The sequence below is a fragment of the Trichomonascus vanleenenianus genome (genome assembly GCF_965637985.1).
Source record: "Trichomonascus vanleenenianus strain CLIB 3782 genome assembly, contig: TRVA0_007S, whole genome shotgun sequence".
NCBI classification, from domain to species: Eukaryota; Fungi; Ascomycota; class Dipodascomycetes; order Dipodascales; family Trichomonascaceae; genus Blastobotrys; species Blastobotrys vanleenenianus.
In genome coordinates, this window is record NW_027481880.1 from 39,924 (window position 1) to 58,953 (window position 19,030).

At 47.7% G+C, this 19,030-nt stretch overlaps 10 protein-coding genes across 10 annotated transcripts; 5 read left to right on the forward strand and 5 right to left on the reverse strand.

The window, feature by feature from the left end:
* Positions 1-430: 430 nt before the first annotated feature.
* CRD1 (cardiolipin synthase) lies at positions 431-1,276 on the forward strand (the record flags this gene model as incomplete). Its single annotated transcript, XM_076683188.1, has 1 exon — positions 431-1,276. One exon carries the CDS (start codon positions 431-433, stop codon positions 1,274-1,276), a length of 846 nt encoding a protein of 281 aa, XP_076542432.1.
* A 194-nt stretch (positions 1,277-1,470) lies between these two features.
* CCT4 (chaperonin-containing T-complex subunit CCT4) lies at positions 1,471-3,066 on the reverse strand (the record flags this gene model as incomplete). The annotated part of the gene is made up of 1 exon (XM_076683189.1): positions 1,471-3,066. The coding sequence occupies one exon, from the start codon at positions 3,064-3,066 to the stop codon at positions 1,471-1,473; it is 1,596 nt and encodes a 531-aa protein (XP_076542433.1).
* A 2,163-nt stretch (positions 3,067-5,229) lies between these two features.
* TRVA0_007S00540 (uncharacterized protein) lies at positions 5,230-6,510 on the forward strand (the record flags this gene model as incomplete). The annotated part of the gene is made up of 1 exon (XM_076683190.1): positions 5,230-6,510. The coding sequence occupies one exon, from the start codon at positions 5,230-5,232 to the stop codon at positions 6,508-6,510; it is 1,281 nt and encodes a 426-aa protein (XP_076542434.1).
* A 264-nt stretch (positions 6,511-6,774) lies between these two features.
* Positions 6,775-7,848, forward strand: CDC123 (cell proliferation protein CDC123; the record flags this gene model as incomplete). The annotated part of the gene is made up of 1 exon (XM_076683191.1): positions 6,775-7,848. One exon carries the CDS (start codon positions 6,775-6,777, stop codon positions 7,846-7,848), a length of 1,074 nt encoding a protein of 357 aa, XP_076542435.1.
* Positions 7,849-7,978: 130 nt separating this feature from the next.
* Positions 7,979-9,693, reverse strand: TRVA0_007S00584 (uncharacterized protein; the record flags this gene model as incomplete). The annotated part of the gene is made up of 7 exons (XM_076683192.1): positions 7,979-8,224; positions 8,280-8,409; positions 8,461-8,491; positions 8,544-9,033; positions 9,089-9,337; positions 9,388-9,564; positions 9,616-9,693. 7 exons carry the CDS (start codon positions 9,691-9,693, stop codon positions 7,979-7,981), a joined length of 1,401 nt encoding a protein of 466 aa, XP_076542436.1.
* Positions 9,694-10,126: 433 nt separating this feature from the next.
* Positions 10,127-11,908, reverse strand: SAS10 (rRNA-processing protein SAS10; the record flags this gene model as incomplete). The annotated part of the gene is made up of 2 exons (XM_076683193.1): positions 10,127-11,763; positions 11,824-11,908. The coding sequence occupies 2 exons, from the start codon at positions 11,906-11,908 to the stop codon at positions 10,127-10,129; spliced, it is 1,722 nt and encodes a 573-aa protein (XP_076542437.1).
* A 517-nt stretch (positions 11,909-12,425) lies between these two features.
* Positions 12,426-12,790, reverse strand: TRVA0_007S00628 (uncharacterized protein; the record flags this gene model as incomplete). Its single annotated transcript, XM_076683194.1, has 3 exons — positions 12,426-12,603; positions 12,652-12,712; positions 12,763-12,790. 3 exons carry the CDS (start codon positions 12,788-12,790, stop codon positions 12,426-12,428), a joined length of 267 nt encoding a protein of 88 aa, XP_076542438.1.
* Positions 12,791-13,085: 295 nt separating this feature from the next.
* BRE1 (E3 ubiquitin-protein ligase BRE1) lies at positions 13,086-15,218 on the reverse strand (the record flags this gene model as incomplete). The annotated part of the gene is made up of 1 exon (XM_076683195.1): positions 13,086-15,218. The coding sequence occupies one exon, from the start codon at positions 15,216-15,218 to the stop codon at positions 13,086-13,088; it is 2,133 nt and encodes a 710-aa protein (XP_076542439.1).
* Positions 15,219-16,338: 1,120 nt separating this feature from the next.
* On the forward strand, positions 16,339-17,001 carry RPL42B (large ribosomal subunit protein eL42B; the record flags this gene model as incomplete). Its single annotated transcript, XM_076683196.1, has 2 exons — positions 16,339-16,342; positions 16,685-17,001. 2 exons carry the CDS (start codon positions 16,339-16,341, stop codon positions 16,999-17,001), a joined length of 321 nt encoding a protein of 106 aa, XP_076542440.1.
* A 233-nt stretch (positions 17,002-17,234) lies between these two features.
* Positions 17,235-17,723, forward strand: APS2 (Aps2p; the record flags this gene model as incomplete). The annotated part of the gene is made up of 2 exons (XM_076683197.1): positions 17,235-17,306; positions 17,364-17,723. 2 exons carry the CDS (start codon positions 17,235-17,237, stop codon positions 17,721-17,723), a joined length of 432 nt encoding a protein of 143 aa, XP_076542441.1.
* Positions 17,724-19,030: the final 1,307 nt, after the last annotated feature.

Consider the following 19,030-nt stretch of genomic DNA (forward strand, 5'->3'; position numbering starts at 1 on the left):
ATTATTTTAAACGGATTTTACAGTTATTCATAGCACTCAAGAAGCTTTTATAAACTACCTCTCTCAATTGATATATGTCCCGGTGACACCCGTATTTGTCGTATCTGTAGTTCTTCCCGGTACTTTTAGAGAATACAATCCGATTAAAGTAAGCATTATCGTACTATATTAATTGCCAATTACTACTTCAGTCATTTTAATTCAATCGTTCGTAAACTTCGTGGTAGCCTACATAAAAAAACTCACTATTCAGAGTCGCTGAAGTGATAACGCTATTTAAAGTCGCTTGTGAGGCAATTAATCACTGACTAATCCAATGTACGACAACCGTTGGTACAGGCGAAAAACAAAAAAAAATATTCGGCTTTGATCTCCTCCGGTATTCAACGGGTGTGTGAGAGAGGAAAAGGGAGGAAAGAGAGAGAGATCAATGCTTCTTATTCGTAACCAGGTGTACCAATTGAGCCGGAGCAGCTTCCGGCTGGGGCCGCTATTCAAATCCCTCAAGACTGCCCCAGTTGCTACTGGCCTTCAACGATCGTTTAGTTTTACGCCTAATTATAGATCCGGGGAACCGCCAGCAAGTAGTAACGGAAAGGAACCGGCCAAACCCCAGGCCAAGGAACTGCTCAAGTCGCTCAAAGGGACAGCGGTCAAAGAAAACATCTACACGATACCCAATCTGCTCACGTTCAGCAGGCTCATCACGGCCCCGGTCATTGGATACCTGGTCGTGAAGCAACACACGTCGTATGCATTTGGCCTTTTTGTCTACTCGTGTCTATCAGACCTGCTGGACGGATGGATCGCCCGGCGGTTCAACATGAAGTCGGTGGTGGGTTCCGTCATTGATCCCATGGCTGATAAGGCCCTCATGATGATCCTTGCGTCGTGTCTGGCCATATCCGGGGACATTCCGGTCTACATGGCGTGCCTCATCCTCGGTCGTGATGCAATGCTCGGCGTTATGGCGCTTTACTATAGGTACATCTCTCTCCCGCCGCCCAAGACCTTCCTCAGATTCTGGGACTTTTCGCTTCCATCCGCAGAGGTGCGGCCCACCCAGATTTCCAAGATCAACACATTCCTGCAGATGGTCTATCTTGGCTCCTCTCTCACCTACCCGGCTCTGTCTGGTTCTTTCAGCCCAGAGACAGCTGAAATCCTACTGACTGCGCTCAAGGGTCTCGAGTATACAGTGGCCACGACCACTGTCTGGAGTGGCGCCTCGTATCTCGTCTCCAAAGACGCCGTGAAAATCCTTCACAAGAAATAACTAACCCCATTCGATTCCCTCCTGATGATAACCCCATCAATTACTGATGTTTGATGTGGCTCATATATAACTGATGTTTGATGAAGCTCATGAATTGCTGATGTTTGAGGTTACTGATGCTTGATGGTGGATCTATAACTCATAAATTACTAATATATGTATATGCATTACCACAATCGTTTTTCTTACTTCGCTTATCGACTGAAGGCCATTGCATCAATTCGGAGTATAGACTTGCAGGTCTCGGCCGCCAACGTGATGGCCGAAGTGTTGACCAAGACCGGCTGCAGCACGTTCTCCTCCTCAATATCGGTGGTCGTACCACGTCGAATGCTGATACCAGCGTTTCGCTGGCCCTCTTCGTGCCGGTTCCGCAGGTCAGTAACAACCTCAATGCTGTTGAGACCAGCATTCTCGGCAAGCGTCGTCGGGATGACCTCAAGCGCTTCGGCAAACTCCTTCCAGCAGAACGCCTCGGTGCCAGATTTGGCCCGCGATTCCTTCATGAGCGTTCGCGATACCTCGACTTCTGGCGCGCTGCCACCGGCAATGAGCGCCTTCTGCTTGACGAGACATCGGATAACGCACAGAGCATCGTGAATGGACCGTTCGGACTCGTCGAGCACAAGATGGTTGGCTCCACGGCACAGGATCGTGCATGTGTGGCCCTGCGCCTTAGCGCCTGTGAACCGAACAGTTCGAGCACCCGTAGTCTCAACCTCCTCGACCAGATCGGCGTATCCCAGCTTATCCTCGGTGAAGGAGTCAATGTCAGCCACGGGACTGCACCCAAGCGTCTTGCTGATGAATTCGACCTCTTCTCGCTCAATGTCCTTGACCACCATAATGCCCAGCTTGGACAAAAAGTGCAGCGAAAGGTCGTTGACGGCGTCCCGCAGAATAGACTTCTGGATGAGAACCACGTTGCACTTGGCCTTCTTGATCTGCTTGCACAGGTTCAGCAGGTAAGTTCGCTCCTCCTTGAGGATCTTGTCCATCTGCCGGTAGTCGTTAACCACGACGTGGTTCTCCATGTCGGGTTTCGGTGGCGACAGCTGGAATTGGATCAGGCCGATTCGCGCCTTCTCGATCCGGGTCGGGCCACCAGCGCTCTTGATGGCCTGCTGCGTCAGCATGAGGCCGTCCGACAGCTCTGTGTCGTCAATGGTGCCACCAACCTTCTTGATGATCCGAATGTCGTTGAGATCAAGGTTAGTAGCGGTCGCCGGGTCAATCACCTTGAGCACGGCGTCAACGGCCATTGGTGCCAGCAGCGACGAGTACTGCGACACAATCTTCGAGCTGAGCGACGTCTTGGCCGCCTTGATGAGCACCTCCCGGTCCGTCAGCGAGATCTTATGCGACATATCCAGCAAAATCTCAACGGCTCGACTCGCCGCCCGCTGGAACGACTCGGCGACCATCGTCGGGTGGATCCCGCGGCTCAGCAGCCGCTCGGCGGCGCCTAGAAGCGCACCGGCAATGACGACAACCGAAGTCGTACCGTCGCCGGCCTCGGCATCCTGGGCAGCCGACAGATCAACCAGCATCTGAGCGGCCGGGTGCATCACGGCCATGTGCTGCAGGATGGTGTGTCCGTCATTGGTGATGATAACCTCGCCTTTGCTCGTCTTGAGCATCTTGTCCATACCTTTCGGGCCCAGTGACGTTCGGATTGCGTCCGCTACTGACCGAGCATGGAGGATATTGCTCTTCCTCACTTCCTGAGGCATCTCCTTGCCCTGGAAGACATTGTTATTCGAATTGGCTGCTGGAGGCTGTTGTGACATCTTCTCTCTCGTCTCTTCTCAATCTCTCTTTTCTCGTTGATGCGCTGGTCCAAATAAATAGACAACCAAAATCAATTCTCCGTGGCTTTCTCCCCAAGTCTGCTGATTCGCTCGTTCCACGTGGATTTTATTGATCTTCTGCCGTCGTTTGGATTGGAAATTTCACCTTCTGGCGAGTTTTTTTCCACAGAACCGCGAAGAACGTTCCCGCAACGCGCGTCCCACACCACACAAAAACTGAGAACTCCCAACTGATTTTGCGCGAATTAGTGGATTTGTTAATTTAGCGAAGTGCTGATGTGCGCTTGGTGGTATGGAATACTGGTGATATCTCCGGCTATATCTGGTATATAGGGTATATAAAGCAGATTAGGGAAATTATTTAATTAGCCTGGGTGTTGAGATTGAGTTGGTTTTTGAATTGTAGGTCAATTGCGCTTTTAGCAGTACATAGAGTATAGCCCTGCATATACTGTACTCCTGTTGAATGCGGCTCCGTATATTCTATTCAATTGCTGAGAGTAGAAACCCAGTACTGTAATGTTCTAAAATAATAGCCGTTCAAAAAGAACGGTGCGCGACGGGGTTTCTACGAGAATACCGGCTAGCAAATATTGGTTGTACCGGTACCTTTGGAATTCGTAGTGCCTTTTTCACGACTAAGGCCATTATAATGTAGACACCCCCGTCGGCTCATGCTTGATTTTTCTAGATAAGATAAAAACATTATTTTAAACTACAGTACAGTGCATCGCATACTTATGTCGGATCATACCTTCCTCTCAACTGGGCCCTTGATGGTACTGATGAGACTTTGGACCTAGACCAATCTCGTGTACGCAGAATATTAGCGATATATCACCAATCAATGTTGAGTTTTAATCAATTCCCATTGTTTTATATACGGCAATCCATCCATTAGATTGCATAATTCCGATATTGGATTATTTATGGACTTTTTTACATCTGGCACAATGTATGTGATATCACCTGATAGCACGGTTTTCATATTCAATTTTTTTGAGTAATGAACCATCGCGTCAGAAAAGACCTTCAAGTGTTTGCAGCGATCTAATAGACGACTACGGTAGTATAACCCCAATTCGACGCCCTTCATACGTACAGAAAAAATATAATAACCCACGAAACGTTGTGCATTAACAATTTTGACCAACCGTTGGTATACCAGACAGTAGGAACACCGGTAATCTATCTAATAGACAAAGCTTCCCAACCAGCTTAAACAAGCTTAATCGTTATCACCAAAAACATACAAATTTGAAAACTATTCTTTTTCCTTCTCAGCCCCTTGGGAAGTCGAGTTGCATCTCGAGCTCTCACGGTCTAGTAACTACCAGATCCCTGGCCATTTCAAAGGACTAAACTAGATAAGGTTTACTACAACTGCCGACATTTTTTTGTCATCATCTACTCTACGTATAACGTACTTTCGGTACTGTTATCCGGTACAGTGCACCCATCCTGCTGTATTTGTGTCTCAGACGCCCAACGCGTACACAACGGCTGTATAGAGGACCCGCGCGCGCGTTGCGTGTGAGCCCCACCGCATGTTTGAGATTTTCAGGGGGCAGTTAAAGGGGGGCTCCAGAATATGAGACTGACCGTTAAAAACGGTTGACAGGCGGCAGTCAAAAAGTACTAGGCAAGAACGGCTGTTAGAAATGGAGCAGCCTCCACTTTTCATCCATAATTTTGGGGCAAGCGCACGCAGCCATTACTTGACAGCGAGGTCGAGGGTAGAGTACATGCTACACAGGACGAAGGCCTTTGCCATATGCCGAACACACGCCTTCCCCCCCTTTTTTTCTCTCCTACAGTGCGGTAGTGAACTCCTGTTGACGCACGTATGCCGAAGCAGTCACTCTTCTCATTGCTCTAGCTACAGTAGCTACAGTAACGTGCATTAAGGGGAATATACGTTGCATTAAGCCGATAGCCGCTATTCCCTGACTGGATAGAACGCCTTATGCCATTGTGTATCATCTTGTGCCCCTTTTTCATGTAAGCTGTTCGCGGAAGAATAGAGTTATCCCTGACTTCATCTACTCTCTCTCTTTCTCTCTCCCCACTAGCTATATACCCGTCGTTCTACTCCCCGTATCACACCACAGTTTTGAAAAAAAAAATCCTTTCGCCAGTGTAATGTCAGAGAAGCCTCAATCCGAGGAAGTGCCTATGAAGCTTGAGCTCCCATCTGCCGAGTCAGCCTCGCTCTGCTCCTCTGGGTCTGATGACGGATCTAACCCTGCTACAGAGGTATCGACTCCAACTTCCATTGACAGCGAATTCGTATTCCCTCCACGAGAAAACACGAAAATGAAGCCACAGGAGGAGAAACGACCCAACGTCGAGAATGACGAGCATGACGGGAATCCCGAGGCAAAGAAAGAAAAGAGCTCCACTAAGGGATCATCTCTACCCCCTAGGGAGTTTACCTTCCCTCCGAAGAAGATATACATCCCTAGCCATGTGCCAAATGGTCACAGCGACAGCAATAACAGCACTTTCAGCCATCACCATAAGAGAAGCTCCACGGTAAGAATCCCGAGCTGTCCAAACCCTGGCTTCAACAAGCCACCTGGTAGCCAAGCCAATCACCTTCATCGTCAGCAGCGCCAACTCAGCGGCTACCAACCAAGTTACAACATGAACAATCACCACAGGCATTCCAGCGTTTATGTACCACAGACCGCAGTAGGATACCAGTATCCATTGCCGCAAGCGGTTATTAGCATGATGGCCGAGAGCTACTCGAACCACCAGTACTACCTTTCGCCAGACTCCGATACACCAGAAAAATGGAATGGCGATGCAGTGCTGTTTATTCCTTTCAAGAAGGAAATGGAGTGCTACTTCCACAGTCATAAGATGACCTCGGATGCGGCGCTAAATGTGCTGCTCAAAGTCATTCCACGAAAGTATCACGACGATCTCTTCTCTTCCAAGGTCCCTACATCTACAGGCATGCAGCTTCTGGGGCATTTGGACTCGGTCGTGCTTCCCAATCGAAAGATGGCCGAAGAGAAGCTGCAAAAGCGGTATGAACAGCTGGCTAGCATGACCTGCATTTCTTTCCATGCTCTCCCTGCATTTAACCTCAAGCACCGAAAGCGCGCAATCGAATTGCGTCTTTCTGATTATCAGTGCAAGAAATACTACGTGGACTCGCTCGACTACAATACATTTGCGAGCCTCTTGATGTTCGTGAGCCCGCAACTTCCTTACATTGAGTATCAGGACACTTTAGTGAGGAGGATTGAACTCGCCATGTCATTCGGTCTCTCTGATAGCCCTGTTGCACCGTCTTCAAGCAAACCTCGACAATATCACAACCGAAGAGTCAGCCTCCAGCATGTTCCATTCAAGCCGCAAGATAACCCTCACAAATCCCATTATCGAAGCGACACCAGGAGCCGAGTTTAACCCATTTAATAGTAGACTTTTAAATTATTATTGCACACATATAATTAATACACTCAATGGTAACTTATTTAACCGGGTAACCTATGGCTACCAGTGGTACTGTCGCCAAAAACGGGCCGCTTTCTAAGTGAAGCGGATTAGGTAGTAGTGTGCTGGGATATACCCCTACGGTCTAGAATATTCCAGCCAAGGGTTATCGAATGATTAACTCACTGGCCAACTTTATCTGTAGAGGCAAAAGAACAGCTGAACCTGTAACAGAAAATGCCCGGATCAACTTCAGAATCGACTATCAAGGAGACAAAAGTGCCTCCGAATGCTACGAAACAGCAGATTCTCAACTGCATGTACTCGTCATGGCACGATCAATACCGACAGCATACTCCGAAGTCAGCCGTCCTCAAGCCTCTTCCGCAGCCATTTATCGACTACCTGCTGAGCGACGGGCTCGTTCTACCCAGAGATGAGGCTGGCTACGACTGGCAGGACGAGAAGTCCGAAAACGGCGACTTTGACGAGAATGACAATGAGGCCGACGAGGCCCCCGATCCCAGTGAGGCGTTCAAAGACTTCCATGAAGAGGTCAAAAAGGCAGTCCAGGATCTGGGAGGCAAAGTGACACCCAAGTTGAACTGGTCCTCTCCGAGGGACGCGACGTGGATCTCTACTACAAATGACTTGAAGTGCGTTAATGCATCGGACATATATATGCTGCTGAAGGCTTCATCTTACATTACGCATGACTTGACCGAAGCTTTTTACGAAGCTTCAGATAAAGATGCAGAAGCTGATTTCAGTTATGAGCTTGTACTCAAGAAATGGGTGGACGTGAATCCGGCAATGGAGTTCAGGTGCTTTGTCAAGGACAGGGAGATCATTGGCATTACTCAAAGGGATATGAATCATTACGACTACTTGGAGGGATTGAAGCCCCAGCTGCAGCATGTTATTGAACTGTTCTTTGACGACAATCTTAGAACTACGTTCCCAGATTCCGACTTTGTTTTCGACGTGTATATTCCAAAGCCATTTAACAGAGCATGGCTTATTGATATCAATCCATTCGCTGGAAAAACTGATACAAAGCTATACTCCTGGCAGCAGCTGATGGATATAGATCCAATGGATGAGGACTTCGAGCCAGAATTTAGGCTCGTGGATAAGTTAGATTCCTCTAGAGGGTTTGGCTATGTTGAGCATTCTGAAAACGCTGTTCCAAAGGATTTTGTGGATGCATCGACAAGTGGCCAGGGGATTGCCGAGCTGGCAAGGCAATGGCAGGCTGTCTTGAATATGCAGAAGAAGGAAGATGACGAAGACTCGGAGAGCTCTGAATAGAAAAATCGCATGGTATTTTAGTATTTTAGCAAGAAATCTATATAGTTTATATATCGCTGTGCAAATCGTTAATCCTAGTGTAGTGTTGATCACTTTCTGCAATTAGTTTCCCGTATTCTTATAGTGGGTATCACTTTTTGGCAAGGGTTTTGTCTGGCCGTCGCTTATGCAGCGACCGCGAATCCTGAGGCGGGAATAGACCAATGCGCTGAACGCTCACCAGAGACCGCAACTTTCGGTTCATGTTGTTTGGGGGCGGGAATTCCTGTTCCTGGCCAATGTTGTCGCCTTCGGAGTGAAATACTTTGGGTCGATACGCTGGGTTCTGGTCCATTACGCTCGAATTACGGAACTTTTCAATAAGACACTCCTTTCCCTGAGTAACTCTGCAGTTAGTAAGCATTCCAACAACCATTTCTCCAAAAAGATACGTATATATTGGCATAAGACATGTCGCATGTTTTTTCAGAGTTGAATCGGTTCCATTTGGTACCTGCTCGGGCTTTGGCGAAGGTAATGATATGTTCTGGCGAAATAAATGAAATGAATGCGTATCCAACACTAAAGCCACGTTAGTCTTGTGTCGTTTCTAGATAAAGACAGTCCACATACTTGCACTTATTAGCAAAGTCAATCCTAAGATCTTAGATTTGGTTAGCGCCCTTCTCATTCCTCCACCAACCATCATCGCTTACACAAAAAATCATAGGTGTTCTTGTTGGTCACATCGATGTATTCCTTAAGCATCTGCTGGTCGACCTTGTTTGGAATATTTCGAAGCATCAAAGTGCAACGAGTGTCTAAGCCTTTAGCAATGCGCTTCAAGTTGACCACGTTATTCTTAGGCACATCTGCTCTCGTGACAACCCCTAATTCATTAAGGTCGTATGTGTCAGGATTGACCGCTGCGGGAAAATCAAGAGAGCCATGTCTTAGGTTATCTTCAATGTTACCTGACAAATCGGTCAAACTGGACGTAATCATAGGGTTCGGCTCCACTTTGAGGATACTAAGCGGCGCGAGAGGCTTTCGGAGGTAAGTAGTTGAAATTGGACTCGTGTGGTTCGTGCCGGAATCAGTACTAGACAAAGTATCCCTGGATCTCAAGGACGAATTGACAGTGCCAATAGAGCCACTTCCAATAGGAAGGGTGTCAGTATAGAGCACTGCCGTTGCATTTGCAGTCTAAAAACGTTCGTATTAGTGAATCATGTGGCCGAATGGCTACGAATTTTCATACCTTGAAGTTCCGGCCGAAGAGGCTAATACAATTGGCGGCTGAGCGAATGTCAAAAAAGTCACAAATGAACTTTGCTTGGTTGGACTGCCTCGGGCCGTTAAACTCAATCAAGCTCTCGCTTTCTCCATAGGCAGCTAGACACTTTGACAGATGGTCGACATTGATGACCTCTGGGCTGCAGTCAATGGTGACCAAAACTTGTGATCTATTGCAAAGGTAAACACTTTCAAAAGTACCATAGTTGGCAATCTATCACCATATTATTAGCACAATCTTAGACCGATTGAAAAGAAACTCACCCGTTCAAACTCAATTGGCTGCACAAACTCAACTCGAATCGTTTCGTAGCCAGATACATTTAAATAGGAGAGCCCTTCAAAAGCCTTGACGCTGTCTCTCAAGTCGTAGTATGCAATGTACGCATACCCAATTGACTCGATTTTGCTGTTGCTTGCAGCGAGAATATCTCCAAACGTCTAAACTTATGTTAAAATACCTCTCTTACTCAAACTGATGGGGAGACTTACTTTGCAAAAATCAATGAAAATCAAAGAATCAGTGGCCCGAGGAATATTGAAAATGCGGATCAGCCGAGACGGCGGCATTGGCGCTGGTCGCGGTGCACCGACGTGATCGAAAGCCGCATTTAGTGCGGCTGGATTGGTTGCAGCGCCATTAAGAGAAATGTCTAGATGGTTAGCATGGATCAAGCAAAGTAATGACACACAAAAGAGACGAACTGGCAAAACGGTTGGTTAAGTGATCCTCAAGGGATGAAGAATCATTATGGAGGACTGCCGGCATCGGAGTGTTGACCGTAGACGCTGGGGTCCAAGGCCCCCCAAAGATCTTCGAGTAACCAAACTGATTGGCCATTGTTTGTTCTTCTACTAATAAAAATCAAATCAAATCAAAAGGGACTACGAGGGCTACGCAAATGACTGTTATAAGAAAGAAAAGGGAATAAGAAAGCCGGGCATTTAAATATTATTTTAATTGTAAACAAAGTGCGGCGCACGCATAGGGCGGGGGAGAGACCTAACTAGCAAACTTAACACTTCGGGTAATGTTCTTCTTGATACCGGTTTCCTCACCGCCATAGGCAGTAGTAGGCTGCTTGTAGAGTCGTCGCGAGGAAGCCAGCTTCTTCTTTGCGGTCTCGTATCGCACTCGCTTCTTGACTCGGGCGTTACGGTTCTCCTTCTTTCGCTTCGGCGTGATACCTTTATTCTTGAGGATCTGGAAGTTGAGCGCTCGCTTACCGCTTTCGTCCAAATCATCGTCAGCATTGAACTCGGCAAGCTTACCCTCCTTGGCAGCCTTAACAGCCATTTCATGGCTCTTCTTCCTATCCTCCTTCTTCTTGTGAGATGCACTCTTAATCTTTTCGTAGTAATCGTTAGCAGAACCATTAGCGGAAGAGGCCGGGCCCTCTTCATCATCAGAACTGAATACATCTGCTTCGTCCTTCTCAGCTGACTGAAGGCCTCGGAGTCGGGCCTCCTCTGCCAGTCGTCGCTGCCTCTCAAAGTGACGCTCCTTGTACTCAATATCATCATCACCGTTGTATTTGATTTTGTTCTTGTTGGAAACCTGGTCGATCTTAGAGGTGTAGAATCGAATGCTCCTCTTCTTGGCAAGCTTCTCCTCCAAATCAATGTCGTTAATGTCCTCTTCTCCGTAGTCCTTTGCAATGTCAACAACCCGCTTCTTCTTCTTTGGCTTAGCCACTGGAAGCGATACGGTAAACTCATCCTCATCAGAGTCGTCGGAATCAGCCTTACGTTTTCGCGTCTCCTCAAGCCCCTCAGGGCTCTCCATTTCAGCATCATCGACCGACTCTGGCTCGGAAAGTGGCTCCTCATCGCTCTGCACGAAAGAATCCTGGGCATCCACAAACTCCTCGCTTTCCTCCGCACTCAAGGCATCCCCGTCAACTCCATCAAGCTGCTGAGCAACTCGCCACACTTCACGTGCTTTGAGAATGCCCTCCATAACACTGTGCTCTTTCAGATCAGCCTTAAGGCCGTCATTTATGCTCGACACAAACAATGCAAAGTACGCCTTAATCGTACCGAGGTACGCCGTCAGCGCAGTGAACTGAATGCTGGCCACCTTGGAATCTTTGGCCTTGGGCTGCAGCTCCTCAAGGCGTCCTTGCAACTGCGTCAGCTCTTTCGACAGTGGTAGAACCTCAGGGTATGTCGTATCCAGCAGCTTCAGTCGCTCAGACTCGTCCAGTTGTGATGGATCCTGATCTGGCAGCTGATCATACACAATATTTGACTCCGCAGCCTCGACTTCCCGGGCAGATTGCTTCCAATCCTCTAGATCATCGTCCTCAAAGTAGTCTTCAGCTGCCATCTCACTCAAGTGCTTCTTTTGCAGCTTCAGTGCCTCCTTTTCCTCTTCTTTGGCTTCCTCTTCGTCCTCTGCCTCATCCGCACCGTAGTAGTTGGCTCGAGACGTGCCCCAAGCCTCTTCATCTTCATCTTCTTCGTCTCCTTCCTTGCCTACACCATAGTAGTCCTCCTCATCGCTTACTGCTTCGCTGTCGTCGTCATCAGAGGCCTGATCCAGGGCCATAACCTCTTCATCGCTAAGCTCCATATCGTCCTTTTTCTGGACTCTTCCGCCCGCTTGATCGAGCAGGATCTTTTCCTGGTTCTCATGGACTAGATCTAGTTAGCCTACTGTAACGCTCTCTACAACATGTTTCCGGGAAAAAAACTTACAAAGATCAACCTCGTCCCTTTCGGGGTCATCCCAGGTCTCCTCTGGCTTTGATTTGCCTTTACTTGGTCTGCTTCTTCTGGCCATTTTTTATCTGCCTCGTCTATCAGAAAGTGAACGGTTGTGGGCTGCTGATAATAATTTTCCAATTTTCCGGATCGCTTAACTATGGCCTAATTAGCTTAGTCGTTGTGCGGCACCGTGCGGCTCGCTTATCATGTTAATTAAAATTACATGGTGCTGGCGAGTCCGATCTCGATAAGGAATACTTATTAATCCATAATTTGACCATAGTTTTTGCGGTGGAAGTTTAGTTTATGGAGCTGATATTGTTATATCTATTGCCCATGAGGATGGGGTGGCAGTAACGCATAGAGCGTCACTGATAAGAGTAAAGAACCCACCTAAGTATTGCAGAACACATCGGATGAGAGCGACGCTGAAAACCAGTCTATGATATTACTAATCAATTATTGGACAATGATCTGCTCCATAAGTTCCTATATAGGCATAGTTAATTTATGTAGTCGCGTTTATACAATGGTCGGTCTGACCCGTATCCACCTATCTCATAATGTTATCAAGTCATTAAGCAAAGTAGGGGTCAAGGGGGCCCTCCCTGCTGTTGCTTCTTCATATTCTCTAGAGCAGCTTCTGTAGTTTCCTGTCGCCAAGGACAAATAGTGCAGCGTAGAATCTTGCCCCAATAGATAGGGATAATCGGAACGAAGCAGATCGTGAAGAACTTGCGCTCCTTTTCTGGTACAACAGATACGTTATGGCTCGTAACAAGTTAGCTAACATACTCTTTGCGCTTCTAATAGACATACCATCTGGGGCAATACACTCTTAGATCATCATATCCTTTGACTGTTCCGGGGAAGTTTTGGGCTGCATATTGTTAGCGCATTCATAACTACCAAAGACCGCTTTGAACTTACTACCAACAGTAAAGAAGAAAAAGGCCATCGTTTGAGCAAGTGTATTGAATGACCTAGAGAAGTCTATCTCAGTAATCTACATGTAACTCCTTATGGGCTAACGGTGGTAAATAAACTGGGCTTGTGATCGATTGCTCCCAGCAATCTCACTGCCCCTGCATGTATCATGCATCGTTTTAGTTTTCACGCCTCTCATCCCAGCAACGCTGAATAAAAATGGCTGGCAAATTACAAGAATTGAACAGCCAAGCGCTTCAATAAGTCGTCAATAAAGATATTGGAACAGCTACGTCCATACAAATACATACTATCTTCGTCCCTTTTTACAGGTGAACCGAAAGAAGATCACTGTGTGAGTATTGTTTGTTGCACATTGGACATTTTCTCAGCCTCGCATTGAGACGGTCTAACGCGCAATCATTGCACAGAACATGCCCACAACTCTTAATAGCAGTATCCTTCCAGTTCTTTGAACAGACGGAGCATAATGCAATTGATCTCAGCGCCTCAATCTGCTCCTCGGCATCTGAAGAGCCGCCCAGAGTAGTGGCCCGCTTGGTGTCGACTTGGGTGCGCAGCTTTTCGTTTTCAGCTTCCAACTGTCGTTTGGACTCGACCATTTTTCGCAGTTCAGCATCCTTCTCGGCCAAAACTTGCTTCATCGAGTCGCTGCTTTGAGCACAAGCGTCTAGTTGTCGATCCCTCGTGACCAGACGCATGCGAAGGTTCTCCAGTTCCTTCTCCAAGTCGCTTTTCGCTTTGGCTGCGCCTTCGAGCTGCTGCTCAAGAGCAGTAATTTTCTTCGTCTTGCGCTCCTCACTGTCCTTTAGTTCCTGTACAATGCCAGCATACCGGCTGATCCGTGTCTTGAGTCGTTCCAATTCATTCTGAATGGCGTCTTTTTCTCTCATTGCGGAGAAGTACTTCTCGTCAGCCTTGCCCTTTTCGGCAATGAGTTTGTTCATCTTGGCCTCTCGCTCTGCCGTATCCAGTACCTTGGCGAGCGCCTTTTTGTTAGCTTGCGCAAACGCCGCCTCCAGGCTAGGCAACTCAGCAGCGAGAACGCCATTTTGCTGTCGCAGCTTTTGCAGCTTCTGCTTGAGCTCTTCGGGTGACGAGTCGTCAGAAACCTCAACCGGCTCAGAGATAAACTGCTTTATCTCCTGCTCGAGCGCTTCGATGCGGCTCTGTCGAATGCCGACGAGCTCTTTAAGTTCGTCCATGCTCTTGCACTTTTCTGCCTCGAGGACCTTTTTCTGGTTCAGCTCGCCCAGAATCTTGTCTCGGGCTGCTCTAATTCGCGCAACGTCCGCATCGAGTCTCTCTACCTGTCGTTCGAGCTCTTCTCTACGCATGTCGAAATCACGCTTCGTCTTGAGCTTGAACTCTTCTCTATACACACTGAAGTCGGCCATTTCCTTCTTGAGTCGTTCGTTGATCTTCTCCAGCCGTGAGTTCTCCCGCTCAAGGTGACCGGCCCGAGTGTTAACCGAGATGAAGAGCTGCGACCTCGCCGTGTCGCCGTCAGACGGACTCATTATGCGGGCAGTAAGATCGCGGATCTGCGCTTCGAGCTCAGCGGTTCGCTCCTCCTGCTCCGCCAGCTGCTGCTTTTGCTTAGCAACTACTGCTTCAGACTGGGCCAGTTCACCCTTGATGTTCTCGACCTCGGCCAGCGCTTCAGCAGAAGACGACGACGAGGTTTCTGGCTCTTTATCCTTCGGAGTTACAGTGCCGTTACCGTTTTGCGGAGATGAGGACGATATTGACGCTGGCACAGCGTCCTCTTGTGGTTCTGATGGCACGACTGTGTTGAACATTTTCTTGAGCGACGGGGACTCGAAGCGTTCAAACTTTCTCGCCGCAGATAGATACTTGGCCGTCACCGACTCCAGTTGGCTAGCCAGTCGATCTCTATCTAACTTAGCCTTGTCGTTCTGGGCTCTCAGGTGGTTAAGTGATGCCGAGAGGCTCGAAATTGATTTTTCCACCGATGCACCACCAATACTTGTGTTGAGGCTGCCGAAGATCGGAGCCAACGTCTTTTCTATGGCAGCGCGTTTCCGCTCCAGCACGCTACTGAACTCGACAGTTTCGGCATCTAGCAGCAAAGTTGGCGGGATCTGGCCACCGGAAGCGCCGTTTTCTACTGCTACGATCTGGGGCGCTAGATGGTCCAGAAGCTGGTCCCACCATGTATCAAGCAGAGAGAAGCTCGTCTGCAGCGCATCGTACTTTGCGCTCAAGTCGGCGACGCTCGACTCCAGCAGCTCCTTTTCGCGTTTATACGCCTGCATTTGGCGCCATATGGCCTCCTTCTGGAACTGCACGATCTCATCCTGGGGCACGTCTGGATCCAAGTGCATCTTTTTCGCAGACGGCTCCATCGAGACCGTATCTGTCGAAGAAATGCCACGTTTCTTGTCTTCCATCATCTTGCCAGGATGCGCCTCCATCTACTCTTTTCGCTTCTGTGTCCAGCGCTCTTGTTTTTCTCAATCAAAAGCCTCTGTGGGATACGGCCGAGCGTGTAAAAGAGAAAAGGGAAATGGTGCAGTAGTCCCAGTAGTAGTCGCCAAAACTGGCTGGTTCTAGTGGTGGGAGGCACGCATTTCTCCCAACAGACACTGTACGTAAGTGGGTCAGGTTGGATTTCTCAGCGTATGTGGTAGGCAATGTACGCCGGAGGTTGCCACCTTAGGGTAACCGGGAGAACACGACACGAGGCCTATCGTGGTTCTAAGGAAACGACGAGCCATAGGTTATGGCGGCGGAAATGGCACGAATACGCAAAAAAAAGTGTTAGGTACGGCCCTTGTCGTTCACAAAACAATCACATCTCAGCCGGCATGTAGTAGCCATGGTCGCTGGTTTTTAAGTAGCACAGGAGTAGCCAATTAATCAAAAATGGTCAGCTTACAAGGGGGGAGAAGAGACACACTTTCAAGTGATATGCTCTGCGGCCGGCGGGCTATGCGGTATCAGCCCGCATCCATTCCCCTGATTTACCACATAAAATGATTGGATTTCTATTTCGTATCTCGGAAGACCCTAGTCCAACATTTGGACATATTATGGCTGGACTAATCCGCCGCTTTGATCACTGTCAAAGGATGCATTGGCAGTGTAGTTGCTCCTCTAGGAAGGGGGGGCATAGAGGTTTCAAAGTGGGAAACTACACTTGTGTGGTTCCTGCAATACATTACAATGCGCCCGTTATCAACTACAACTCACCACTGTTGCTGCTGCTGCTGATGCGTTACAACCGTCCCGTCCGCTGGGCCGCCAGTGCGCCGTGGCAGCTGGGACACGGGCTCTCAGGCGCGCTGACGGGAGGGCGGCGAGTAAACAACGATGTATTCTGACATGTACCCGCATTTATGGAGAGTTATGCGTAGTTTGGCGCATGATGTTGTGACTTGTGTTTCAGTTTTCCAGTAGGGAAAATTTTTTGCGCAGGCCCGGAGCCCGGAGAGAGGGCGACAGGAACTCCCAACACCTGGGTGCGGGCGACAGAGGAACAATATTGGAATTTTTCGACAGAACCATCACCAGCACCGACAAAAAGTAGCAGAAATGGGTATGTGAGAAGGAGCGGTGAGAGTGGATGTGTGCGTGGTTTGGCCATTTCATGTTGTTGGATTTTTTCGAGAGGAGGCGATCGAGATCAATATTGTGGAGCGAGCGGCGTTATATGATACGATGAAGCGACGTACGGCAAAATCTGGATGAGTTGTTAATTGAAGACAATGGATATCATACCCTATCAATTTAGCTATTTCGACCTGTTTAACTTCGACAAAGAACCTATCGATAAACGGATCTGATCGCCCCACATTCATCAACAAGTCTTGAAAAAGCCAAACATATATATCCTCTCTCTCTCTACCTGCGGATCATTTCAAACTAACATAATATATAGTCAACATTCCAAAGACTCGACGAACCTACTGCAAGGGCAAGCAGTGCCGAAAGCACACCCAGCACAAGGTCACCCAGTACAAGGCCGGCAAGGCTTCCCTTTACGCCCAGGGTAAGCGACGATACGACCGAAAGCAGCGAGGTTATGGTGGTCAGACCAAGCAGGTCTTCCACAAGAAGGCCAAGACCACCAAGAAGGTTGTTCTCCGACTCGAGTGCACCGTCTGCAAGACCAAGGCTCAGCTCCCATTGAAGCGATGCAAGCACTTCGAGCTTGGTGGTGACAAGAAGCAGAAGGGTCAGGCTCTGCAGTTCTAAACGGGACTGGATTACATGGTGTAATTTATTGTATATGTTCATGTTAATCAACGCTTGATGTGCTAATCTCCCTGAAAATATATATAAAAAGTATTCTGTTGTTCAATCTTCGAGGGCCAGCCCTCGAGCTCCCGTAGCGACGCATACGCGTCGGAGATGTCGGCCTGTATGGGAGATCGAACCCCCTCTCCCAAATTGATGTCACCAACGGTGAAGTACGGTATATTAGTACCATGCTTCAGTTCATATTAATCCAGAACCGACAGGGGAAGACCCGGCTGGCCAAGTGGTATGCTCCTTATGGTGTACGTTTATATTCTATTTTGCCGTGCTGTTCGTGGCTAACGTGGGGTGACGGGTAGGACGCTGAGAAGGTTAAGCTGAAAGGAGAGGTGCACAGACTCGTCGCCTCGAGGGACCAGAAGTTCCAGAGCAACTTCGTCGAGTTCCAGTCGTACAAGATTGTGTACAGAAGATACGCGGGCCTTTTCTTTTGTGCATGTGTGGACGAGTCCGACAACGAACTGTTTTATTTGGAGGCGCTGCATCTGTTCGTGGAGATCCTGGACACGTTCTTTGGCAACGTGTGCGAGCTCGACATTGTGTTCAATTTCTACAAGGTATATGCAATCCTCGACGAAGTTTTCCTGGCGGGAGAGATTGAGGAGACGAGCAAAAAGGTCGTCCTGCAACGAATCGAAGAGTTTGAACGACTTGAATAAAGCATTGAACCTTGTTTTTTTTATTAGACGACTACGACATGACCTTGTTTTAACGAATATTAATGTACTGCTTTGATTTTTCTATTCTGTATTAGGTGATGGTTATCACTGCTATTTTCGAGTAGAAGCGATCAATTCACTGGTTTTGAACGTTCTCTTTGGTTGTAATATGCATTTCTTCAAAACGAGCTACACAGCGATTGAGCATGTTCATGTTAGTTGTTGGTGAATACATCTACTAGGTACCATATTCAAAAAAAAAGATGAAGACAAGCACACTAATAACCTGTTGATTAGCGAGATTCCTTTCGTTTATATCCTTGTCGAAGTTGTACTCATCTTCTTTGCATGATTACAGTAGCGATTACTCGTTATTTATGATACCTTTTTGCTCTTAAGTGACTTCCCTGCTATTGCTTGAACATAGTCCTCCTCGGCTCTGTTGTGGTATGATTTTGACTTTTCTGAGCACATTCATTCGGCGGGAATTTAGAGATCGAATACATGTACCGCAGTTAAGTCAACTTTTCGCAATTGCTCCAGCGTTATCAAGCACTCAATGACAATTGATTGTTTTTCTTTTTACTGCATATTGTATTTATTGTCCATATGACTACCTCAGAATATTCAAGCACCAATAGTATTTAACTACATCCGGTATACCTATACCGGTAATTCAAGCAATTCGAAAGTCCGAGTCACTCCAAACATACAATTATAAGCGATGTTGAAATGCTATTGTTATCTAAACTTTAGCGGGATAAAATTATTTCATGGAATCTTTAGGACGGGATAAAATGCCATTCCAACCACTACGGTATACGATCTCACGTACATTTCTTGATATTGAATTACGTACATAACAAAAAATGCCCCTACCGCTCACATCGATGGTATTACCGTGGTACTATCGTCCACACAGCCTCTCAGAGAAGGCAATAGGGTGGGATATGCTCGCGAATCTAGACCATCTCGCACTGATGCACATCTGCTGGGTACTGCCCCAATTGTACACACAGAAGTAACTACGTAATGTTCTTTTTTTTTTTCGTACGGCGGAGTCGTTTAAGGGGGGTGACACATAAACTACAGCACGTCCTCCACGTCCTCCGCGACCGAGATCACGACAACATCAATTTGCTGGCTGTATTGTATGCAGCAATCGACCCACATAATGCAGTGCATCTTGGGAAGAAAAGCTTGATTCAACTGCTCATGGAATTGACATCTCTGTCATGCTCTGGCTGAACTCCTAAACTACACATGCCGAGTATGTTTCCCCTACTGTCTTAAAAGACGATTAAATG